The sequence below is a fragment of the Marmota monax genome, unplaced genomic scaffold (assembly GCF_021218885.2).
Source record: "Marmota monax isolate L192 unplaced genomic scaffold, Marmota_monax_Labrador192_F-V1.1 WCK01_AAM20220418_F8-fsc00011, whole genome shotgun sequence".
Lineage (NCBI taxonomy): Eukaryota > Metazoa > Chordata > Mammalia > Rodentia > Sciuridae > Marmota > Marmota monax.
Window position 1 is genome coordinate 2,563,920 of NW_026693082.1, and position 27,551 is coordinate 2,591,470.

The 27,551-nt window shown below is 38.9% G+C and overlaps 1 protein-coding gene across 2 annotated transcripts in view; it reads right to left on the reverse strand.

The window, feature by feature from the left end:
• Positions 1–12,315, reverse strand: part of Usp12 (ubiquitin specific peptidase 12) — an 84,544-nt gene extending 72,229 nt beyond the window's left edge. The window contains exon 1 of one of the 2 annotated variants that reach the window (XM_046454156.1): positions 12,047–12,315. In XM_046454156.1, the coding sequence (XP_046310112.1) occupies positions 12,047–12,094 (48 nt within the window). In that variant the 5' untranslated portion in view covers positions 12,095–12,315. The remainder of the gene's footprint in view (positions 1–12,046) is intronic. The other variant, XM_046454157.2, reaches the window with a different exon arrangement.
• Positions 12,316–27,551: the final 15,236 nt, after the last annotated feature.

A 27,551-nucleotide genomic window follows, 5' to 3' on the forward strand; every position in this document is an offset into this window, starting at 1 on the left:
TAATGACAACATGAGTAATTAGCTTAAAAAAAAAAAAATCAAGAACATCACAATAAACCCAGACTATTAGCACTAAAGTGCTAAAATAACACAACCTGGGAAAGAAAGAAAGAAAAGGAAGGGAGGGAGGGAGGGAGGGAGGGAGGGGAAAAGAACAGAAGAAGCTATTAAGTCAACAAACATCTAGGGTGAAAAAAAAGTGTAACAAACACAAAAAAGACTTAAAGGATATAAGGCAATAATGACTCTTGAACAACAGAATGCTTAGAAGGAGCAGTAACCTGAGCAAGTCCTTAAAACACAATTCCTTAAATACTGACAATTGTATTTGGCAATTATACCTCAACAATAAGAAAATAATAATGAGAGGGAACAATAAGAAAGTAATAAACTACATAGAGAACAAAAATAGTTACAGATTACACTTACATCTTTTTAGCTAAAGGGCACCCTTGTGATGACTTCAAATAAGACAATGATGCAAATAAGCAAGTATGCTTTATCAGGATAAGGATTGGTTTTTATTGAGGGGAAAAAAACCCTAGAAGTTGAAAATTGCTTCTTTTCAGTCACAGGCAAAGTTGATTTGAAAGGATAAAAGAAATTGAAATTAAAATGTAAAGGACCAGGTTTTGTAAAGTTTCTAAGCTGCACTCAGAACCTGAAATTCCTGTGGCAGTTAAAACAATTCCCAGAACTGCCCATTAGATGTGTGTCGAAATCTCCCCTGACCACCTAGTTGCTTAACCACCCCCTCCCCGAGACCATGCAGTTCAGCATGTATACACCTTAGGGCTTAAACCAATCAGTTTGAATGTATACCCCTCCTTAGGACTGACCTATCACCCCCGCCCAACCTGTTCCCGCCAGTGAATGTACTAATCATGTGTAAGAGTTGTTATTTGATTTTCCCGCGGTGTACAGTGATTTGCTAAAGGAGGCTATGATGTATGAAGAGTCCCTGCCCTCTCCAAAGAATGTATATAAACTCTGCTTAAGTTGTTCTCGGGGCTCTTTGTTCTCTGCTCTTCTGAAGTGAGCTCTGAGCCCCAGCATGCTGGACCCCCAATAAACCCTTTGCTGTTGCATGAGACGGTCTCTTGGTGGTCTTTTCCTCTGACGTTCGCCCGGTCTTTTCAGATTAAGTCAAACCCCTTCTGTACTCAGTCATAGAACAGGGAAGGTCCTTGTTCAGTTGGGTTCCCTATGGGAGAGATAGAAGCCTCCTCCAATTTAAAAACGCAAAAAAAAAAACCCAAATGAGACTAATAATTTTTTTTAAAAAGTGAACTCTTTTTGAAGAAGCACATGCAAATCTAAAAAAATTGTCTAGCATAATCAAAAGACAATATTTTTGGCTTTGGTTACTTATGTCCAGTTTTGAGCCTCTGACATTTTCCAAAGTATTCCAAATTTTTTCACATTCCCTAAATAACCCTGATTACATCAGTTAGAGGAAATTATCAGTGTCACACCCTTAAGTCCATCAAATATTGAATGGTGAAAACATCTGATCCTAATTCCTTACTAGTTCTTAGAAGAACCAAGGCTTCTTCCTTAGGGCCATTAAATCTGAAACCTTCTAAAGGTAACATTGCTTCACAGAAAGAGAACGCCCTCCCAAGACATACTTCCTTATGCAAACTTCAAAGTACTAGCTGCTTCCTCCAAGGTATCATCCTTAATCATCCTGCAAATTAATATTTCCATAAAGCAAACTAAACACACACACACACACACACACACACACACAATCCTTGCAACCTCAGCAAAGAAAAACCATGGGAAAATATTCTGGGGGGGGGGGGGGAAATGACTTCTAAAAAGTTATAATGGCTAACTTTTAAAACTAAGATAATCGCATACAAAACATACTTTAATCTACAAAATCCAAAACTATATAAACATATTTTCCATTCCAAAGAACAGAAAGCTTTTATTCTCTCCTTGATCTTAGGACTTATTTTATTGCTTATTTATGCCTAGTAGGCCTTTTAATTTGAAAGAATTCGAAAGCTCTCTTTTCAAGGATCCCTAAAAATACCAGGCAGACCAATATTTCAAATATTAGCACAAATACTTACAGTTTTAGAGCTTCAAAAAAAAATTACTAGAATAAAAGTACATAGAGTTTGCTGACATCAGAAGTTAACTGCTTCCTCATAGCATAAACAATTTGGCAAAGAACTGTATATTAGAATGAGAACCAAACCAATAGATTGCTGACATCAGAAGTTAACTGCTTCCTCATAGCATAAACAATTTGGCAAAGAACTGTATATTAGAATGAGAACCAAACCAATAGATACCGTCCTTAAAAGGGAATTTTAAAAAAAAAAAGACAGTAGTTCTTTGAACCATAAATTCCTAACATAGCCAAAAAGATTTTTCTTAACCAGATGTAGTGGCACACACCTGTAATCCCAGTGACTCAGGAGGCTGAGGCAGAAGGATTACAAATTCAAGGCCAGCCTCACAACTTAGTGAGACCCTATCTCAATAATATAAAAAATAAAAAGGGCTGGGGATATAGTGAAGTAGTAGAGAACCCCTGGGTTCAGGTTCAGTCTCCAGTACTGGGGAGAGGTGTTTCTTTAAAGGATAATCTAAAACTTTGCTTTATCAAACTACCTGAGCATCTAAACCAGAATGATTAAAATACTCATATTTCAATCTTTAAATTGACTGACTACACTTTGTCAAAGATAACTTGTGAGTTGTTTTAGCTCCTACCATCCATGATATCTTAGCATGCCTCCAATCCTTCCCTTAAAAGGACAAGCAATTCTACCAATAATGATTAAAAAAAAAAAAAGGGGGGACTTTTACATAAATCATCTCACCCGATAATGGGAAAATTATCATTCAATAATTGAACTATGCAATTATAATGCTATGTATTATATTACGATATTTTTATATTACACATATTATATAGTTATATAATTACATATATGCTATGTATTTTACATGTATTACATTATAATAATGTGTATTATTTCATTATTCCATTTCATAAATGACCTACCAAAGAATAATTGGTAAGCGGAATGGGAATCAAAGAAAAACACACACACATACACACACACACACACACGGCTAAGTTAGGGATAAAAATTCCCAAATTCTCATTTATAAAGAAACAATTGGTGGCCAGGGTTGTGGCTCAGTAGTAGAGCACTTACATGGCATGTGTGAGGCACTGGGTTTGATTCTCAGCACAACATTTAAATAATTAAAATAAAGGCCCATTGACAACTAAAAAAATATTTAAAAAAAAAAAAAAAAAGAAACAACTGTATCTCAACCATCAAAGCTGCAACATTTTGGCCAGTAGATATCACAATGGATTTGAGAGTCAAGAAATATGGACCCTATCACTAGTTTATGTAAGGATGGCATTAACCTTGTTATTTCATTTTGTGAAAGTGAGACTAATAGTACCTAATTTGGCCAACTCTGAATAGAAAATAATATGTGTAGAGCCCACAAGAATATACACATAAGTCAGCTGTCATTGAGTAGGACTGGTAGAAAGGATCTCTGATCCACCCAGACACCACCTGGCTGCCCAGGGGCCAAGAGGATTACTTTCTCAGTACAAGTGTAACACATTCAGGGCACACTAAATGGTAAGCTCCTTAAGACTAGAGCTTATCATAGTCATTTTATATTCTCAGAACCTATATACACCCTGATATAAAGTAGGTCTCCACTAGTACTTCCTTAAATTCCTTACAGAAGAAAGGCACTCACTTCCAAAAAAGGAAAGGAAAAAAACAAACAAACAAAAAAAAACCACCAACAACAACAACAAAAAAAAAAACTACTGGCTAAAAATTCATCCCTCTCTATGAAAAATTACAGTCAACTGCTGTCGTTAGGCAGAGGCTTATTAATCACTGAAACAAGTAGCATTAAAATAAAATCAAAGACAACAACACTCCACTGGAAGTTGTGACAACTGAAACCACTGTTTACAAATAGAAAATGCATGTCCCTGCACCTATGAAGCATTTCAATAAGAACATCTGTCCATTTTCACAGAAACAAATGTCTACTTCTTTTAAGGTGGAAATAAATTTTCAGTGGTTGACAGCTTAAGACATATGGATCACTACAAATGGAGAATATAAGCAAATTTATATCTCACTTCTTTAGAGACACAATATATTTTAGAAAAAGCAATGGTTCTTCTTGTACAGAAACAACAGAAAAGCACAATCCAATGAAGGGAAGATTAAAAGGAGCTATAGCATCTACTAAAATCATGGTCAACATTAAATATCTTACCCTACATACTATTAAGTCTTCTGGATTGTCTTTTGTGAAATCAAAGATCTAATAGTTTTTCCTTCAAAACAAGTTATTTACATAAATTGTCTATTGTACCTCCTTCTAATACAAATTTATATGCATGAGATATTAAGTGAACAAATCTCACAAGCTTTTCCACAAGACTATGTCTTTCTGAGTTTTCAATTTAGCACCCCTTAATTCTTTGTATCTAACACATTTGTCTTCCAACACCTTAAGATGTATATAGTAGACGTTTAAATCACCCTCTTCCAACCCAGAAGACAGGAAGAGAGCAGTTTCTAGACAAGATATCTAAGAGCAGACTAAGGGTCTGTAAACCAACAAGATATTTATTCGAGGGCTGGAGTTGTGGCTCAGTGGTAGAGCACTTGCCTTGCACGCATGAGGCACTGGGTTCAATACTCAGCACTACATAAAAATAAATGAATAAAATAAAGATATTGTGTCCATCTACAACTAAAAAAAATAATTTTTTTAATGTTTATTCCAGTAAAGGATGGTGGATAGGGGAACAATAGGAATTAAGTCTACTAATAAGTCCACAATAAATACTGGGAAAATCTTAAAGGGAATAAAGTATGAAGCTAACTTAAACATACACACTTTTAGTTCTAATAATGACCAAAAAAACGGTGTGTACACTTAGTATAAAAAAATTAAGGACTGAGCATGTACCTCAGTGGCACAGCGAAAGCTAAAAACATTCACAAAACTCTGGGTTTAACCGCCAGCACAGGGAAAAATCATCATCAAATAAGACTTCTTCTAAAAGCAGTATTCCCAAATTGTCTAAACTTTTTTTCCCTTCAGGTTGTGGAGGACCCAACTCAGTGCTTTCTTGTACATACTAGGCAAGCACTCTGCCCACTGAGCTAAATCCCCAAACCCTAAACTTTCTTTTTTAAGTACTGGAGATTAAACCCAAGGGTGTTTTACCACTAAGCTACAACCTCAACCCCTTGTTAATTTTATTTTCAGACAGGGTTTTCTAAGTTACCCAAGCTGGCTTCCACCTTGCCAAGGCTGGCCTCAAACTTGGGATCCTTCTGCCTCGGCCGCCCAAGTGTCTAAGATTAAAGGCATATACTACCATTCCTGGGCTCCAAATTGTCTAATTTTTAAAATATGTTTGGGAATGTCATAAATTAGACCAGTTATATTTTGTTCCCAGAAAAATAAAGCAGATATCTTTCTACAAACTATCAAAACATAAAAAGATAATCAATTACACTCTTAGCTTTAATAATTTAATACTTAATTTCAAAATAAGTTAGTGCTTCCTCAGAGGTATATACTAATAAATTAATACTTCTTATAATAAAAATGAAGTGACATAATTATCTTATAAATAAAACAAATTTTGATTTTGGTTAGCATTTGTTGAGCCAGCAACTAACATCAAAAAAAGGAAACAAATCCAAAAAAGGAAACAAATGAATTCAGAAGAGTAATGATAATAAGATCCATGGGCCAACCCTATTAACTACATATTGTTTTATACCCATTTTACAGATAAGGCAACTGTGGCACAGAAAAGTAACTTGTCCATATTCACAGGGAGGGGAATAAAATATTGAATATCAAAACAGGAAACCAATTCAAATCTTTTTTTTTTCTTAAGTGGTATTAGCAAAAAAAAAAAAAAAAAAAAAAAGGCTGTCAAAACAAGTAAACAGCTATGTGTCTAGTCTTAGTGACTAAAATGATGATATCACCAACCCTCACTAAATGTTTTTAAAGGAAAATACATACATTCACTTTGGATTGTAATTTTCCAAAAATTCAATAACTTTAAAGAAACCGGGAAACTAGGCTTAATACACATTAACTATGTCTAATTCCATGCTCACTTTATATTATCTAAAACATATGAGTTCCCAAAATGAGAACAATATATTAATAATCATTTATAAACTTTCAAGGAATCAAGAACTGAATTTCATATCTAAAACAATAAAAGAACAGTAATTAAAGATTGTCTAGTTCAATCCCTGTATTTTACAAATGAGGAAAAACCAATTCAGTTTTAAAAGATTTTCCCAAATACATCTAAATATCAAAATCTGGACTAGAATTTATTTTCTGGTCCAACTGCTCTTTTTATTATACCATAAGGCAGGATACATAATAAAATACTATATTTAGCCAGGCATGGTGGTGCACGCCAGTAATCCCAGCAGCTCAGGAGGCTGAAGCAGGAGGAACAAGAGTTCAAAGCCAGCCTCAGCAACTTAGGCCCTAACCAACTCAGTAAGACCATGTCTCTAAATAAAATATGAAAAAGGGCTGGGGATGTAGCTCAGTGGTTAAGCACCTCTGGGTTCAATCCCAGGTTAAAAAAAAAAAAAAAAAAATCTAAGTTTCTGGAATAGGGTTACTGAAAGAAAAAAACAAAAACTAAAACAAAATGAAATTATTTAAATCTAAAAAATTAAAATTTTTGAAAAGGAATTATACAAAGTATACAAATGCTTAAAAAAAATCCATCCTGAGACAACACAAGGTTCAAGACAGCCAGAATAAATATGGTTTCACAGGCAAGAAGAAAAGGAATATGATCAGTGACAAAAAGTAGACTGGATCTTTAGGGACTTGCTCAAAAGCTTAGAATCAAACAAGTCAATAAGATATGTTGTGATAAAATCTGGCTAAAACTGGAGAACATGGATTTTTTTATAGATTTTTTTAATAATCTTTTCATCTATTATAAAAAGATTAGCCAGAGGTAGGAGAAAGTCAAAAAGTAAGTAAAGCTGGATGATATGAAGACTATGTTTATGCAGACTCCACATAACTGAGTATGACACTGAATACTGTAGTTTTTCAACAATTAAGTTTTAGATCCCAATAGTCTTACCTTTATTTGTGATAAATAAGTGCCTAAATAGGAAAAAACCCAGTATCTAATATTAAATTTCATTTCTACTAACTATATAACTTTACCCTCTAATAATTATAAACACATGACATGTCAATGACCTAGCTAGCACCCTAGCCCTATGCCTGAGTTGATAATCTTACCATATCATCATTTTATATTATCAAACTCTCCATGCTTATCTTAAAATTGAACAAATTTTAAAATGAACATGACAATCTCTTAAGGAGAAAACAATGTAAAACTGTTTCTAGGGTATAAACTCAATTAAGTGTTTTTAACAAAAAAAGTATACTGAAGGTAATAGGTGATTTTCGCACTGTTTATCCTATTATTTTGCTGGATTTTCTGTAATGAGATTTTTTTGGGGTGGGGGGCGAGTGCTGGAGGTTAGACCCAGAGGCACTTAACCACTGAGCCACATCCCAAGCCCTTTTTAATATTTTATTTAGAGACAGGGCCTCACTGAATTGCTGAGACTGGCTCTGAACTTGCAGTTCTCCTGCTTCAGCTTTCCAAGCCACTAGGATTACAGGCCTGTGCAACGACACCAGGCTTGTAATGAGAAATTTTAAGGACCCAAAGTGTATTTTAGCCAAAGCTAAAACATCAGAAGGCTTAAATGAAACATTTGCAATACTTTTTCTGAATGTTCTCCTTCCGCTAAGCCTCAGCATACTCAAATGTTCCTTTAACCAATCACTTAAATAACAGAAAACTCCCTATTTTTTTACAGTTTTTTTCCTTCTTAAATTAACATTTACAGGAAAAACAGCCAAAAATAGATAAAAAATAGATAAAATTTTATTATTTAATACAATATTCTGACTATAATAACAAGTGACTGAGAACCCCTTCATCTCCATACTCCCCTCCAACTAAACATGAGCATTGTTTCCACCTTTTCTTCTGGAATGATGCTAGACTGCACTGACCACAAAATCTCTTACCTGGTTGAGACTCAAGCAATAAGAAAAGGCAAATAGCCAGCTTAATCTGGGACTTCTTCAATAAGCAGTTTAAAATCACCTATAGGGTACTATGCTAGAAACAGGGAAATTTTCTTGTTTTTTGTTTTTTTTCCTCCAGAAATACAACTTGTCAAACTCACCTAACCTTGTGGCCTGGCCTCATTAACACCACAGTTCCTAATGGTCTATCTCACTGCCTTGTGACAAGGGGTGGGCCAGCTGGTGCCAATCTGACCAACCTCCTATAAGGAATTCTCATACTCAACTCCTTCCCCAACAAGTCCTTCCCAACCAGGACTCCAACAACCCAAAGCTGAAGAGACAACCAGAGCCAGAGATATCATCTATGGAGCTAATATGAAGCAGTATTGGTCTCCATGTAATAGCCATGATGGACAACCCACTGTCAAAGTCTATTCTACTACCTCCTCCTCAATTTCAAACCAGAGCCCCTCTTCACGTATTCTACCACTTTCCCATTCTTTCACAATTAAGTATAATACTAAATATTCGGTAGCTACTCTGAACCAGGCCCTGAAGTCTGAAACTACTTAAAAGGTAAAACAAACATTACATGAAACTGAATATATACTACCTCGTAGACATACAAAAGGCTTGTATGTCTATATATGTGAAGAGGTACCTTTACAAATTACACATTACAATCTAAACATAGTCACTTGTTTGGGTCAGGCTATAATAGTAAGTTAAGAAAAATGAGTTTTACTAATTTCACATGTAAGCAGAATACCAGTGATATAGAATAAGACACATCTCAAAAGCACTGGGGGTTGGGGGGCGGGTCTTGGTACTGGAGATTGAACCCAGGGGCGCTCTACCATGGAGCTTCGTATTGTGAGACAGGGTCTCAAGAAATTGCCCAGATAAATTGCTGGTGTCTAATTTGCAATTCTCCTGAGCATCTTCCCCAATCACTGGGATTACAGGGTGCACCACCACAGCCAGATAGACATTTATTTTTAAGTTACCTTATCCAATTAAGGTATTTATTGTAGACATGCCCTACACCTTATTTTGACAAATGAATAAATTACGTAAACTTTGATTATTTATAGAATTAAATTTCAACTCACCCTAAATGTTTTCACAGCTGCTGACTCTCTGAAAAGTATAATTTTGTTAAGCCCAGCTCTCTTCTCTATTCCACATGCTTACTCAATCTTACCCCTACTAATCATTCACTTTTGGATGTCAAAAAGTGAAATAAAGGATTTGGAGAACTTTTTTTCTTATATGCAAAAGGCAGTGCTCCTGATCAAATTGCAGAAAGAAATGACAGTCCTTTACTTTAAAACCCTAACAATCTAAGAGATAAGAAGCCAGGCTTGGTGGCACACGCCTATAGTTCCAGCTACATAGAAGACTGAAGTGAGAAGATCACTTGGGTTCACAAGGTCAAGTCAGGTCTGGGCAACACAGTGAGACCCATCTCAAAATAATAATAATAACAGTAATAATAATAACAGTAATAATAATAACAGGGCTGGGGATGTGGCTCAAGCGGTAGCCCGCTCGCCTGGCATGCGTGCGGCCCGGGTTTGATCCTCAGCACCACATACAAACAAAGATGTTGTATCCGCCGAAAACTAAAAAATAAATATTAAAAAAATTCTCTCCCTTTAAAAAAAAATAATAATAATAACAACAATAATAATAGAAAGAAGCAAAAAAAATCACAAGATTAAGTACGAAATTACAAAAGATAACTGTGAAACTACAGAGGCAGATAAATAGAGATAGAATTATTCAGGTAAGACAACCTGATGGAAAAAGACAGGTACAAACTGGCCAGCTAAGGAGGGGAAGTGTTCCAAGCCTAGCACAGAGCATCTACAAAGGAACAGAGTAATTATTTTTGCTTTTCTTGACTTTGTAATTCTTAGAAGATGGGATGGCAATTTTCTTTAGAAAATAACACTTCAAATTACCTTGAGATATTTAGCCATATTCTGGAAGTGCATTAGAATTTATTTAAATATGAAAGGATATAACCAATTTTAATAGTACCTTTGGAATGATCTCATTTGACCAGGCACAGACAATTCGGTATTGCCAGTGACAAAATACACATTGCATGCAATTAATTAATGCACCTGAGTGGAAGCCCTAGAAAGAGCTTCAGTCTGACATCCTTGAGATGAGAATCCCACTTATTCAGTGTGTGTCGTTGGCAAATCACTCTGTGCTTCCTTGTTCTAATCTGATTATATTTATTAACATATTTAAATATTGTTTGTCTCCTTCAACTAGAATGTAAACACTAAGAGCAGAAACTGCCTTAACCACCTCTGCATCAGTAGTCTGTGCCATTTTGTGGGAATACTTCATATCTTTGTGTAAGTGAATTAATAGTAAAGAATATCACCACTCCTAAAGCCCTAGACTTTGACAATGAACTATGTCTCATAAAGTCTGTGTAGCCCAGCAATCTGGCAAAATTATCACTGTTAAAAGATTTAATCATTACATCTGTTTCGAAATCAATAAAACTACCATTTCTAAAAATAATTAGCCCAATTCTGAGAAATTATTTTAGTAGAGTCCCCTTAATACCAATGTTTTCCTAAAATGTAAATTGTGAGAAAGAACAATCATCCACATGGGGAAATGGATTCTCAATGATTCATTCTTCTTTAATACTGTAGATTTTAAGCCCACCTGATTTCAGCCATTTTTAATATTGTTCCATAGCATGTCGTAGACAATCAGCTTTTAGCACACTTTTGCGATCTGAATCACCACTCCTTAAATATATAAAATGTACCACCCTCTGATGGAAAACTGCTTGGGGATCTCCTATATGAAACAGGGTGAAGAGAGATGAAAATGATTTCGGAAGTCTTAGGAACATAACACCAGGCCCACATTGCAAAGAATAACTTTTTGCTGGTGATGACTCAAATTACAATCCCTACATAAAAGATCTAATGAAAGGAATCTGTCACGTATGGAAAACAGTGATCGTCTGGCCAAGCACAAAAACAAGTTTTAAATCCACCCACACTTTGCTTAATTCGAAACTTTTAAGGAGCATTAATACTTTCCCCCTAAAGTCTGTTTAAAAGTCCTAAATAAAACAATACAATCGCCCTTACAGTCAGTCCCTCACACATAGGAGTCTGGTGTAGTCAAATAAACAAATGACAGGAAAGCTAACGCTGCTTTTCAAGATTAACGTGGATTTCCAATGACAAGACTGCCACCTGGACACAAGTTGGAAATCCGAGAGCTCGTTCCTTTCGGAGAGTAGAAAATAGAGAAAATTTCAACAGCACTAAAAGTTTCCACCTTCTCACACACCCCCTTCCCCCCAGCATGGGGTCGGGGGCTCCGCCTAGCCAGAGGCGCGTGGAGGAAATCTGCACTTGACTTCCGTCCCCTCCCCGGGTAGGAATGAGACCTTTCCTTCCTGCCCACAGACCCCCACACCCGCCAGGGGCAGCTCCCCGCGGGGCGCTCGGCCAGACGGAAATTAAGACACGCAGCTCGGCGTCCCTTCTCCAGCGACCCCAGCCCACGGCCGCGCTCCGACGGGCGCGCACACACACCGCGCCCCGCAGGCTGGTGCGCCGCGGGAAGGCTCGAGCGGTTTGGCCCGGAGCTCCCAAAGGCCAAGAGCCGGCCCCCGCCACGTCCAGCATGGTCTCCCCTCTTGGCCACGCGCGAGCCGCCCCGGCCGCCTCCCCTCCCCTCCCCCGCCGCGCGGGCCGCTCATCCCCCGCGCCGCCCGGGGCGCGCAGTCCAACCGCCCCCGCGCTAGGCCCTTCAGGCAGCGCCCGGAGTGTCAAGAACCCGGGTCGTCCGCCGCCGGACCGAGGGCTCCGCGCTACCCGCGCCGCCCTCCCGCCGCACCTACCATGGTACAGATGGAAGCGAATTTGGAGACTGTCATTAGGATTTCCATCCGCCCAGCGCCATCTTCCACCCAATCACAGCGGCGGCGGCGGGCGGGGGAGGAGGGCAGCCGGGCCCCCCACTCGCACCGCAACCCGCGGGCGGACCCCGAGCCGCCGCGGACCCACGCACAGAGCCTGCTGGGCCTCCGCTGCCGTCGTAGCCGCCGGCGCTCAGGCACTCTCGGCCTCGGCCCTAGCCCCCGCCTGCCGGCCGCCCGCCCCCGGCTCCGCCCCGGCGCAGGGCGCAGCCGCTGCCTCCGGGCCCGCGCCTGCCCGCGAAGCCGCTCGCCGCACACCCCGCCCAGCGCGCCGGGAAGCGGGCTCCGCGGAGGCCCTAAAGCCCGGCAGTTGCGCTGCACGGCAGCACTGCCCAACCCGCCCGTCGGCGCCCGCCTCCGCTGTTCTGTAGCTGCAGCCACAAAACTCCAGCCCCTCCCTGGCCAGCGTACGACCCCGCCCACTGCTCGGCGCCCGCCTCCCAGGCCTGGGTGCCCGAGCGGCGGAACTCTGGCCCGGCCCCACCCCTTTGCGTGTCGGGGGCGGTGCCGAGGATGGGCATTGGCTCACTCCCGCCCGCTGCGCGGTCCTAGAGTCTCCGCTCCCGCAGAGCTCTGGCTGCTGGAGGGGTTTTTGGAGTAGGCGCGTTGTGCTGCGGAGTACCGGTCGCTGCGACTAGGGGAAACCCTGGAAAGGACTGACTTGCAGCACCCTGCCATGAGCTAGGAGACCCTGCTCCCGAAACAAAGAACAGAGACCATGACCTGGATAATTCTGGGTGGGATGAGGGGAAATGTCCCAAGCACTTGGTTTCTTTCCTTTTACATAATTTGGGTGAACCATCTGAGTTAGATCCCCCAAACTTAGAAAAAGAGTAATCGAATGAAAAGGAAGAGCCAAACAATAATGTATATATGTTTACATTTTCGAAGTAGAAAAGTAATGGGATTGGAGGGGGAGGATGAATCCTGCATTCCTGCCTGCCTGCTGGTCATAAATTTAAAATAGCTGCAAAGTAAGAAAAAATCTTAACCAGCGCTGATAACGATGTTACTAGAGATGAGAAAAACGTCCTATGAGAATACCTAAGCAATGTTAGCTAGTAGATGCAGTTTGTTTTCTCTTTTACAAAATTCATCATTGCACCTTGTTTTTCATGTCTAGCAGCTCATCCTTTTTTTCTATTTGCAAAATAGTAGAGTAACTTCATAAGCCACTATATTAGAAACATGTTTTTGACTAATGAACTAGTGGTGGAGTGCTTTCCTGGGTCCCCCCCCCCCAACGCTTTTTTGTGGTCATTGTTGATGGACCTTTATTTGTTCATATGTGGTGCTGAGAATTTAACCTAGTGCCTCACACATGCAACACAAGCGCTTTACCACTGAGGTACAGTCCCAGCCGTGGATTCCCCCATTTCTATGGATTTGAGGGTCTAATTCAGACAAAGCTCCAAAACCAGGTATGCCTCACCTCATAGGTTCAAAGCATTCAAAAAAACAAAATATTCAAACAAAATTTGGATGACAAATAGATTTCTCATACATGAATGCTGTTTCCATAGTGATTCCATTATAATCTTGGCTGAGGAAAAAATACAGATTAAATATAGTGAAGTCACATGATGCTGCCTGGTCCTCCAGGTTCCTCCCCCCATAGAAGCCTGGAAGCCTGGGACCCTCCTCCTTTACCACTGAAACCAAGCCAGTAAGCTAGTACTCTAGTTTTCACCACTGTACTTTCAGGTCAATAGAGTGCTTGCTCCTTGTTTTCTTCTCTAGATTCACAAGCTTTACCCAACTAGAGTCTTTCTCATTCTTGTCTTCCTCCTGTTTGGACAAGGACTTCTACATCTAAGATTGCTATAGCCTACCTGGACTTGGTCCCAGTGTTTCTATGCTCTTCACTGACTCCTTTAGGATTTACATCAGGCTTTATCTACAAAATATACTCAAGTAGATATTTCTTTGTCTCTATTTCCTCATCTGGAAAAGAAGGGTAACAATTGTGTTAGAGGATAAATCATGGAGACATGTTTAGAATAGTGCCTGACACTAGTGCAAAGTGCAAAGCTTTGAATGGGCAAAGTCCACATTTTAAAAGTCAGGGAGGGCAAATACACTCTTCACATTGCCAGTTTGCTCCTTCAGAGCCCCTGCCATTTGCCAGGTTCCTAATCAGTCTCTTAGATACATAAATGTAACCCAAAAGATGACCTTAGATCTATCATTTCATGCTCATGTTATATGCAAAGGAGTATGACGTTCATCATTGCACTGCCCAAGAATACAGGGCCAGGATCCATACCCAGATACTCCAACTGTATAACTCATAGGCTCTTCCCTTCTCTACCCTGCCTCTTGAGAATTGAATGAATCAACCTTCTTTATTGCACTAATATCATCTAGCCATCCAGCAAATGTCAATCAAAACAGCAGTACTTTTTTGAATTGGTTTAAATCAATTTAGTAACATTTTATTGTATTTCATTTTATTTTTGGCAGGTGGGGGTCATGCTGGAGATTGAACTCATAGAAGCTCTACCAATGAGCTACATTCCAGTTCTTTTTATTTTTTATTTTGAGACATGTTCTTACGAAGTTGTTGGGGGTCTCACTTAAGCACTGAAACTAGCCTGGAACTTGCAATTTTCATACCTCAGCCACCTGGGTCACTAGGATGGTGGATACCACCATGCCAGGCTAGTTAACTTACTTTTTAAGGCTAGCTTAGTTCAGACAAGTAAAGTCAAGTCATCTGCACAAGAGATATATGCCTGACACAGGCTAGACAGGATGGCATATAGCCAATAAGCCCCAAATTTTGTCATTATTTAAACACAGATTTAAAAGAACAGAGCTGGGCCAGACATAGTAGCACAAACCTGTAATTCCAGCACCTTGGAAATTGAGGAGCAGGATCACACATTCGAGGACAGCCTGGGCAATCTGGTCTTGAGACTGTCCCAAAACAAAAATAACAAAAAACATAGGACATAACTCAGTGGTATAGCACCCCTGGATTCAACCCCCCAGTATTACAAAAATAAATAAATAAAAAGAAACAAAGAAAAGAAATAAAATATGAAAAAGAGAAGAAAAGGGCAGGGATGGGTACTGAGGTATAGTTCAGCCTTAAAGCACATGCTTAGCATGTATAAGGTCCAGAATTCAATCCCCCCCAGTGCAAAAAAAAAACACCAGAGTTTCATAGTTCACCTAAAGGAAGGTCAAGGACCCTCTTTTATACTGTATTTAATACTAAAACTAAAATGTGGTTTAAAAATACCTACTGATCATCTACTGATGAATAGAGAAATCTGTGCCCTCAGGAAGGACACCATCCACTCCACTCGGGCAGATTATTTTTATGGACAGTGAACTAAGAGCCATTTTATCTACCTTCAGACCTGTCCCTCAATTTTTATAATATCCCAGCAACTTGAGAGGCTGAGATAGGATGATTGCAAGTTCAAGGCCAGCCTCAGCAATTTAGTAAGGTCCTAAGCAACTTGGTGAGACGCTGTCTCAAAATAAAAAATAAAAAGAGCTGAAGATAACTGGTAGAGTATCCTTCAGTTCAATTCCCAGTAGCACAAAAAAGAGAAAATGAATGGAGAAAAAGAAGAACCAAGTACTGTCAGCTCTGAAAGAGGGGAAAACTATCTCTGCCTGCAAGACCAACTGGATGAGGACAGCTTCATAATCTGAAAGAACAGGATGAACGGTGGAGAGGGGGATCTTGTGATTTCCCAGAAGAAAGCAAGCTGCCTGCCAGAACCCAGATTGGAAGGAGTGTAGGATGTCTATGGCAGTATCACAGGGTGTCTTTCATGAAGTGTATGGACCTAAGTGTGGAAAATCAAGAGGACAATCTGATCCACAGCCACACAAGCAAAGATTATGGTCTCTGGGTCTCCACTGTCATATCCACCAGTAATAAGTGGAGGAATTTGCCTATCTTCAAACTCTTTCCTTGTATTTTGTTTTTTATAACAATCAGGAGTCCTAGTCTTGCAATTTGCTGAGATTAAACATTGCAGTGAATTTCAAAAAGATGTCAAAACAATAGGTCTATCACTGTGGAGATAACCTTGTTTCTCATGAGCATAAATATAAACTAGAATATTCTCTCTGTTATTTACCTCCTCACTAAGCAAAGTCTGCCTAAAGGAGACCAAAAAGATACTGATAAAGATAATGCAGTCATTTCAACTATCTAGAATAGGTTCAAAAGTGGCTGAATTTGCTAGATATGATGGTACACTAGCTCAAGGCTAGTGATCTCAAAAAGGGTTGGGATGTAGCTCAGTGGCAGAGCACTGCTGGGTTCAAGCTCCAATACCACAAAAGTGGCTGACCTTAGATTTGACCTTTTCAAATGCTTTCATTAGGCACTCTGAAAAAAAAATTAGGCACTGTTACAAGAGGGGAAGAGAGAGAAAGCCAAAACAGGTTGATAATCTTGACCACAAACTCAATTCTTGGGGGCCTCAATCATTCAGCAATGTAAATTAGAATTATATTTATTTAGTCTAATAGCAGCTGAGTGTCTCTGATACATGAAGGCTTTGTGGCAGACCCTTAAGGAACATGAGTCCTACCTTCAAAACTTTGTCAATTAGTTGAAAAGAGATGATGAGTACACAACTTGGAAGGGTCCTGTGACACCTTGGGGGTTTCCTGAGAGAGTCAAACTATTTAGTCAGTTGAGAGAAATTCAACTAGACGAGAGTCGGTTGTGTGATTTACAGTCATAATGCTGTGTGATGACTTATGAAAGGGTTCAGAGAAGATAGTAATTTTTTTCTAAAATTTTAGATCATCAAAAATACTACCACATCCTAGAGCATCTTACCCACCGTAACCACCACCCCTTCCTCCTTTTTTCCGTTTTACTAGTGCTGGGCATGGAACCCAGGGCCTGCACATACTAGGTAAGTATTCTGCCACTGAGAACACTCCCAGCCCTCCCCCTCCTCTCTCTCCCTCCACCTCTACTGCATACCCCTCTCCTCTCATCTACTATTCTTCAAATATCAGCAAGATGAGGGCACTTCTGAGCCTTTATACTGGATGTTCCTTCTTCCTGGAACACTCTCCAACTAGCCTGGTAGACATCCAACCTGGCCTGTTTGCCTGGTCCCCTTCCTAGGTGTAACCTCATGAGAACTGGGAGCTTGTCTTTTTGTTTACACAGCTCTGTGCCTGAAGTCTGGGAAAGAATACCAAATGCTCAATAAACACTTGTTACTGAATGAGGTCGAAATTGATAAACACCTACGCTGTAAGTATGTCCAACTACAGAGCAAATAAAATTTTTTTCTATATGCTTCAGCAGAGTTGAACCTTATGTTTGGCGTTCGTGTTATAGATTTTACCGGCATTTCACATTGAGATTTCATGTCAATACTCACAAGGCCTCCTGGCCACTTGACCTTCATCTGCCTACCTAGAGCATCTCATGAGGAGCAGTGTACTACCTTGGGGTTTCCTAAAATGTTCAAGCTCCATTCTCAGTTGTGAGAAATAGTCATGGCTCCCTTTTTTTTTTCTTTCAAAATACTCTATTGAAATAGAAAAGCATAGGGATACCAAACAAAAACAAAACTTCCAAAATATAGTTAGCAGACAGAAAACACTTTCAGAAATACGAGACGTTCCAAATGCTGATTTCCTGGAATCAAGCTTGTAGGAGTGGGTAAACTAGGAGACAAGATGCAAAGAAGAGTTTTTACTAGATTCTTTTTTATACTTTTTGAGTGTTGAACCATACATGTGAATGTATAACTCTTTTAAAGATTAGGTAAATGCAATATTTTTAAAAATTAAAAACCATATTTGGATGACAATATTTTAAAATTACTACTGGAAGCTTTTTGAATATAATTTTTTCTTTTTGAATATATCTTATCTATGTGAACCTAGTTTATATCTGATTTCCCTCTGCCTAAGTTGAACGTGAACTTGGACAGGAGTATTCCTTCTTTAGGACTCTTAGTGCTCTAATCTTCTGCCCTCGTTGGCTCTGACTCTCCTAGTAAAGAAAGACTGCAGTCTCTTTATACATGAATCAAGAGCAAGCATTGATTTGCCTCCTTTAAAAGGGTTATCATGGGTTATTTTTTCTTATGCTGCCAAAAGGAAGTAGTCATGGGGGAAGTGAAAGGTGGGAAGAAAGGAAGTGCACCCAGAAATTTCTCTTTATCCTCATTCTTTTAGTGCTTCATCCTCAAGATCCAATCAGAAAAGAGATTCAATGATCGCTAGTCCATCAGAAGATCATATGATCACATGCCCACCACCGGAACACAGAGCAGCCCTGTGTCTGCCTTTTTCTCAACAGAGGAAGAGCACTTGTCCTATAAACACTTCTCATCTTAACCTTTTCTTGATTATGGTTTTTATTTGTTTGTTTGTTTTTTTAGGGGAATTTGCTTTAGTCTTTCCCAATTTTCTCTGAAATTACTTAAAAAAAAAAAAACTTCAGTTACACACAGGAGCAGTTATATCTGCTTTCTGGCACAAACTTTGTGGAAACACAAATGATAGATTATACCAGGTTTTTTGTTTGTTGTTTGTTTGTTTGTTTTTAATAGAACTTTCAGGTAAAATCTCCACAGCTCAATTCCAGGGCTGCTTCTCCAAGTCACCTGCTGCAGACTGAGACACATGTACACATAGCCACTCCTCTTTGCAATATTCAAGATAACATGTAAGATAATAGGTATAATTTTACACCTGAAATTTGGAGGGTTATGAGTTTTACTGTTAATGATGATTATCTCTGAAGTGAAGAATATAGAGGTTAGGTTTTCCCTTTCTTTTTTGTTTTTCATTTTTGTTTAAAATTTCATATTGAAAATGTATTACTTTTATAATAAAAATAAAGCATTTAAAAGTTAAAGCCTATATTAGCTTTCCATCATCACAACAAAATTCCCGAGATAATCAACTTATAAGGGGGAAAGATTCACTTTAGCTCACAGATTCAGAGGTTTCAGATTACTTGGCCCTTTTGCTTTGGCCCTGTGGTAGCATGGGGTGGAGAAGGTCTGTTCACCTCACGTTTGTCAGGGTTCCTCAAGGGAAGAGGTAAGTACTGAACGCTGACCCCAGACCCTCCATTCTTCCCCAAGTAAAAATATTGCCTAGTAAAAACAAATCTCAAATTCTCACAAACCTGTTTCCTGAGTGCCCAAACTGACATGCTCTGTGAATAATTAAGTCACTTCTCAGTGTAACCTATATAAGCACAGACTCCTCCTTTGGCCAATGGCTCATTTTCCACCAGGAAAGTGGGTCCATCAGAGGCATGACTCCACTGCTGAATAAAGGCTGTGCTAATTCATGATGTTTGCACCCGGTTCACTCATTTGGTGCTAACATCTACGAACAACTTTGTAAAATGGTGAAACATGATCTAAATTGAGTCTCCTTGGGGTCTATTCTCGGCTCTCCCATTTATCATCACAGTGCCCTACTTAAAGACTTACCAACATGTAATATGTAAAAAGTGTAATAGGACTCATCAGTGAAAACTCCTTCATAAATAATTTTGCTGATGCTGTGTACCCATGGCACAGAGAGAGGCCAGGTCAGAGTGGGCCTCACAGAAATGTCAAGGGGTCCAGAGTCAGATTCTCAGTCATCAGACCTGAAGCTCAATTTTTCTTTTATCAAAAAAGCACATTTGTTACAAGGGAGACAGACTTAACTCTAATGAAAACTCACAAAGATCTACTCTGATGGCTATAGAATAATAACAGAAATAATAATAAAAATAATAATAATAATAAAAATAATTTTAAAAAAAACAGTTGTGAGGATAAAAGAAATGGAAATCCTTGTACATTGCTGGTGAAATGCAAAATGATGCACAATGGAAAACAGTATGATGATCCCCAAAATGTTAAATATAAAATTACCCAAATGCTCCAGCAATTCCATTTTGAGGGTATATTAAAAAAATTAAATGCAGAAAATTGAAGAGATATTTGTATAACCATAGTTGAAACAGCAATCTTCACAATAGTCAAAAGGTAGAAGCAACCCAAGTGTCTAGGGATGGATAACTGGATAAACAAAATGTGTTCTACCCATTCAGTACTTAAAAGAAATAACATTCTGGCACATGCCATGATAAATGAACCTGGAGAACATTATACTAAGTAAAATAAGACAGACACAGAAGGACTAATATTGTTTGATTGCACTTATACAAAAGAGCTAAAATAATCAAATTTAGGGTTGGGGTTGTGGCTTAGTGGTAGAGCATTTGCCTAGCATGTGTGAGGCATTGGATTCAATCCTCAGCACCACATAATAAATAAATAAATAAATAAATAAATAAATAAATAAATAAATAAATAAATAAATATTATTAAGCAATTTTTAAAAATAATCAAATTTATAAAGATGGAAAGTAGAATCCAGGTTACCAGAAGCTGAAGGGAGCATAGAGTGGGAAGTTCGTGTTTAGTCGGTACAGAATTTCTGTTGGGGATAATGGAGACTTCAGGGTGTAGATACTGGTTATGTTGCACAACATGGAGGATATATTTTAAACCACTGACTTTGTACATTGACAAGTAGATAAAATGATAAGTATTATGAAATTCTATTATAAAAAATAATAAAATCTCAAAAAACTCACAAGGGACTTGTAGACCAAATAGAATGCTAATTTATTAATTTATACTGTGTTTTATTCCTCCTCTGGGTACCCAGAACACCAATTACTTCCAGTACTTGGACTTGCTAATAGACCCACTTCTTCTATCACCTCAGTCTACTTCTCCCTTCTAGGAGCCACGTCTTTCTGATCCTTCCATGTATCTGTCCCTAACCCCTGCTTCATTCTGAATCATGGCTCTGTAGGTGCAGAAGATGTAAATACATGAGCTGTGTTTGTAAATCAACATAAAACCAGTCTTCAGATACCTGCTTCCCTGCCCATCTGCTCCCATATTTCTTGCTCCTGGACCTTCCTGCTCCCTGACAGACACCTTGACTCCTTCTTTTCCCTCAGGACTGACCCCTTCGATTAAGTGACTCAGTTTTTGAATTGACCACTTCCTTTCTGAAAGCTTCCTGCATCTGATCCCTGTCAACTCTCTGAGACAGCAGAACAGCTCAAGTCACTCTCTACTTGTCACCAGCTTAGAGGAAGAGGAGCAGAAGCCACCATGCTGGAAATTTTAGTATCATTCATTTCTTTTCTCCCTTCAGGTCCCCCTCTCTTTGTAGTCCAGTAGATTCCACCTCAGGGGACGTGGTGTATGCATTTCCTCTGAATTCTCACCTTCATAATGCTTGAGATCCACCCACCACCACCCCATGACCCATTGCATAAGCCTCTTGCCTGGTGCTCCTCTCTAGTCCTGTAGAGCTATTGTCCCCAAGTGCAAATCTGGTCATGGTTCCCCCTCCCTTCAAAAATCCTCCACAGGTCCCCATTGCCCGAGGACCATTGCCAGCCAGAATAGTTCCCCACCCCCCACTCCAGCCTCACTCCTCCTCCTATGCACCATGCTCCTCAATCCAGCACACTGGAGGTCTGGTCTTCCCTAGGTGCTTCCACCTTTCTCCACCTGTCTCCATATTATTCTGCCAAGAGTGATCATGTGACTTGGTTTGCCCAAAACGGTATGTTACCTGTTATCCAGTATAATTATTAATAGTTCCTTTCTCTCTCCAGAGTGTTTTAGTTTGAGAAAGAGGTTACATGATCAAGTTGTATTTGCCCCATTCTTCACTTGGCAAATCTCTGCTCATCTTTCACAATATGCTCTAATGTTAGAAGTTCTAGAAATCTTTGACATGTCCTTCAGGGAAAACAATTTGTACCTTCTGAGTTCCCTCAGCCTTTATATATATAATTTCATGACAGTGCACTGTTAGACATTTGTTTACTTATCTTATGTTCTTCCCTACTAGACTTTTTTTTTTCTTTTTCTGATACTGGGGATTGAGCCCAGGGGTGCTCTATCACCCTTTAGCTCTTTTTATTTTTTTATTTTGAGACAGGGTCTCAGTTCAACTTGTGATCCTCCTGCCTCAGCCACCTGAGTCACTGGGATCACAAGCATGCACTACTGTATCCAACTCCTGCTAGATTTGTTGAGCTTTACATATTTTTTGTATCTCCAATACTCAGAAGAATTCCTGACATGTAGTAGACACTCACTCATTGAATATTTGCTAAAAATGAATGAAAAACAAAATGAATCTATAAATACTTTATTAAGTCGGAACAGGTACTAGCACAAAGTTCTTGGGAAATAGGTGAACAAATTCTCATGGAGTTTACATTTAAGTGAGGGAAAGAGAAGTTTATTTCTGAACATACCACTGGTAAAGATTCAGGAAGGGGTTTCCTTGAAGGGTCAGCTCCTTCAAGGCAGGAGGCTGTTTGGGGGATGAGGGCCACCCAAGCACATCAAATTTTCTGTTGTAAGGAAGAATCAAGAAATGGATGCTGGGTAACAATGTTCATTTGAGGTAGGATGGGGAAGCTATTCACATCCAGGTCAGAGCTGCCTCTGGTAATGTGTTCTTTCAACCAGTCAGAGTATCTTTGTGATATGAAAGAAATGTGAAAGTTGTCAGAATTTAAATAGAGTCACTTGTGTCAACCATAACAAAACAAAACAAACAAACAAAAAGTAAGTAAGGTTAGAAAGGTGTGGAGGGAGAGTTCTAACTCATGATTATATGGTAATAACTATCACAAAAGACTGCCAGACCACAAGCTCACATACAAGCCCCCATCACCTTATATAAAAGTACTTCTACAAGGATATTTGCCAACTACTGTCAGTTAAGGCTGGGATTGATGCCGTTCTTGCTATTAATAATGGTCCAGGATTATTGTTTCAAATTATCTGGTGAGCTGGACATCATGGTCCATGCCTATAATCCTAGTCAGTTGGGATGCTGAGGCAGGAAGATCTCAAGTTCAAGGCCACCTTGGGCAACTTAGTGAGACCCTAAGTCAGAATAAAAAAATTAAAAGGCTAGGAGCTGAGCACGATGGTACACATCTGTAATCCCAGCAGTGTGGGAGGTTCAGACAGGAGGATCACAAGTTCAAAGCCAGCCCCAGCAAAAGCTGGGTGCTAAACAACCGAATGAAACCCTATCTCTAAATAAAATACAAAAAAAAAATGGGGCTGGGATGGGGCTTAGTGGTTGAGTGCCCCTGAGTTCAATCTCTGGTACACCCCCTCCAAAAAAAAGGGCTGGGGATATAGCTCAATAGTAACATTTGCTTACCATGTGCAAGACCCTTGCTTCAATTTTCAATAACACACACACACACACAAATTATGTGATGTAATCATCTTCATTTTTTTTTGTCTTCAAAATCTTCCCTTTGCCCCAATCCCTTTGAATGCACCCATACTTTAAAATGGCACATGTGTTTCCATGGCCAGTGCTCTGGTATTCCCATTGCAATGTTATTCCTAAATAAACACCATTATTCTTTGGGGAACCTCTCCTCTGATTGTTTTTTCTAGGTTGACACACGTCAACCCCCATTTGAACCTAACCTGGGATGTAATTCACACCACCTTGGAGTCGGTTGTCTGTATTTATATACCGTCAAGGTCAATCAGCCTTCCCATGGAAATTCTCTTAACTTTTATACCAACTGCCACTAATAACGATTTTTTTTAGTCACCATGATATCAAATATACAGAAAAACTACATATATAATAAATACATATTAAAATAAAAACAGAACTCTATAGATTTGAAAATGGCAATATGGTATGTTCCATGGACATAGTTCTGACAGAAGCAGAACACTAATCTCCTTGCTAGATTTCTTAGCAAGTAGGTCCCGCCCTGGAGAGCTCTAAATACCTTTGCTTCTGGGTGTATTGTTAAGAAGTCCCAGAAAGTCTCAAACTTATAACCAAAAGTACATCAAAGAAAATTTCTCCTTGTCATTTTTTTCCCTCAAGAGACAGATGATGGAATAGTGAGCCAATGGATAAAAATATCAAGTGGGCACCTTCTGATGCTAACAATGAAGTTGGTTGGAGAAAATGGGAATTGGACTGGAAAAAAGTGGAATGAATTCTTTTGTGCTCTCTTCTTTTACTGCCTGGGTCAACTGAACTGAGCCCCTTTTCTGTGATGCTGGGTTTAGTGTTCTGAAGAGGCAGAACCTTACTGTTTTAGCCTCAAAACTGTCACTCTTAATCTGTCTCTTTTTATTCCAGGCCACCACTGTAATTTAAATAATTTTCCTGTTTTCAAGATTGCAATAGATTTCTTCCCTGCTCTCTTTCTTTCTTTCTTTTATTTTTTATTATGGAAATTTTCAGGCATATAAAAAATTGGAGAATAATAAAATAAACCCAATCTATCAATCATGCAGTTTTTCTACATAAAATTCATAGTTTTTTTATAATTGCATATAGCTTTTTTAAAAAAATATTTTAAATAATTTTTTTTAAAGAGAGAGAGAGAATTTTAATATTTATTTTTTAGTTTTGGGCGGACACAACATCTTTGTTTGTATGTGGTGCTGAGGATTGAACCCAGGCCATACACATGCCAGGCAATGCGCTACTGCTTGAGCCACATCCCCAGCCCCTGTATATAGTTTTTAAACTGCCACTCCCAGATAACATAGAGAACAATTTCATCATCATTAACATTCCTTTGCCACTCCCCAGACTGAGCATGTATCCTTATGTAGCAGTCTTTTTCTGTCCTTACCTCACAACCCCCAAGATGATATCAAAGCAAATCCAGACATCCAGTTAGTCTTTCTATAGATATTTCCTTATATTTCTCTAAAAGATAACCAAAATATTATTATCACACTGAAATAAACCACATTGTCAAATATGCAATCCCTATGTACATTTTCCTAATTCTTTTAATGGATTTGTAATCTGTTTCTTCCACTTTGATCTATCTTATTGATTTTGAAGAACAGCAGGTTACTATTTCCAATGCACTATTATGATTATCAATTAACTGACTACTTCTTAGTCTAGAATAATCTTGACTCATTGTAATTTTCCAGTTTAAATTTATTTTTTTAATGGTTTATTTTTAGTTGAGTTGGACGCAATACCTGTATTTTATTTTTATGTGGTGCTGAGGATTGAACCTAGGGCCTCGCATGTGCTAGACGTGCACTCTACCGCTGAGACACGACTCCAGCCCCCTCCAGTTTAAATTTCTAAATGTTCCTCTTTTAAGTGCTTACCCATTGGCAAGAGTCAGCTAGCTTGTTTCGTTTCGTTTCGTTTCTTTCTTTCTTTCTTTCTACTGGGGATTGAATTCAGGGACACTAGGCCACTGAGCCACATCCCCAGCCCTATTTTGTATTTTATTTAGAGACAAGGTCTCACGAGTTGCTTAGCTCCTCACTTTTGCTGAGGCTGGCTTTGAACTCTCAATCCTCCTTGCCTCAGCCTCCCAAACTGCTGGGATTAAAGGCGTGTCCCACCATTCCCAGCTCAATGAGCTTTTGTATGAATAACCTTGTTTCTTTATCTCTGAGAATTTAGTTATTTTGTCTCTTCCCTCTACCCTGCTCACAAATGTTCATTAAATAAATATCTATGGAACACCTACTAGGAACCAGAAGTAGGTACTCAGGGAGATTTTGGCATTATCCCTTCTCTACCTGTTGGAATTCCATTTACTTAAGAAGAAGTTCAAATGTCAGCTGTACTAAGTACTCCTTGATATCTGCGTGCAGAAATATTCTCTTGTTCCTCCAAGACTCCTGCTTTTCTTTGCTTGCAAATGTTCCCATAGTATGTACCACATAGGGATTTGAACATAGGACACATAGAATAACTTCATCTCTCTAAGGCCCTCAACATTTAATGGAAACAGTGAATGAATGGATTTTTATTATTTTTTATTATTTATTATTTTTAAAAGCCACACCATAATTGTACATATTTTAAGGTACATTGTGATATTTTAATACATGCACACAATATGCAATGATAAAATCAAGGCAATGGCATATCTATCACCTCAAACATTTATCATTTCTTTGTGTTAGGAACATTCAAAATCCTTCCTTTAGCTATTTTGAAGTATGCAATAAATTATTGTTAATTGCAATCACACTTCTGTGCTATAGAATATCAGATCCCAGATGAATGAATAATTTAAAAGCTGTTATCAAGGAAAAAAAATTACCCACTGACTGCCAAACCTGATCCAACAGTTAAAAAACAATTCTTATATCAATATAAGTGATTGTGGTACACTGAGAAGACTTGAAGGAAAAAACCCATTTATGGAGCAATTAAAAATTGATCTGTAGATTAAAAGACCTTGAAATCTTTTCCTTCTTTTGGTTATCTTGTTTCTTTATGGCATGCTACTGAATTTGGCAGGACAAATAAAAAACTGATTTCCTGAAGTCAGAATTTCTTAAAAATATTTCTGTGCCATTATAAAAATATGAAAACATAAAAAGATATACAGAAGAAAGTTAGAGTCACCCATAACCCACCGTTCAGACAAAAATCACTGAATGTTTTGGTGCACTTCCTTCCCATCTTTGTTCTCTGCATAGAAAAGGGCTGCTAGTCCAGCATGGCGGTACCCGCCTGTCATCACAGCTACTCAGGAGGCTTAGGCAGGAGAATTGCAAATTCCACATCAGCTTCGCAATTTAGCAAGATCCTCTCTCAATATATAAAGTAAAAAATGGGGGCTGGATTGTGGCTCAGTGGTAGAGCACTTGCCTAGCATGTGTGAAGCATTGGATTCAATCTTCAGCACCACATATAAATAAATAAAATAGAGGTCCATTGACAACTAAAAAAAAAGTAAAAAGTGTTAGATTTGTAGCTCAGTAGTAAAGCCTTTGCCTAGCATGCGTGAGGTCCTGGGTTCAATGTGTAGGATAAGAAAGGAAGGAAGGAAGGAAGGAAGGAAGGAAGGAAGGAAGGAAGGGAGGAAGGAAGGAAGGGAGGGAGGGAGGGAAAAGAAAAGAAAAGAGAGTCTGCTCCAAAGAACTGGGTTTCATGGTAGATCTGAGCTTACATTGACCTCCATACTGTAATTTTTTTTTATTATTATTATTAAGGTTGTGTGTTCTTGGGGCTGGGGATGTGGCTCAAGCGGTAGCGCACTCGCCTGGCGTGCGTGCGGCCCGGGTTCGATCCTCAACACCACATACAAACAAAGATGTTGTGTCCGCTGAAAACTAAAAAAAATAAATATTAAGAATTCTCTCTCTCAAAAAAAAAAAAAAGTTTGTGTGTTCTTTCCTCCTCTCTGTTTGCCTTTCCTCAATGATGACCCTCACTCTCTCTTTTTTCTTCTTGTTTTGTTCTAGCCCTTTCTCCCTAAAACCCGGATTTCTGGTCTTGTGACTTCAACTTGAGTTTTCACTTCCATTTCTGATCACAACATCACATCTCTGATCAGAATTCCCAAGGCGCATCACCTTACACCCATTTACCTAGT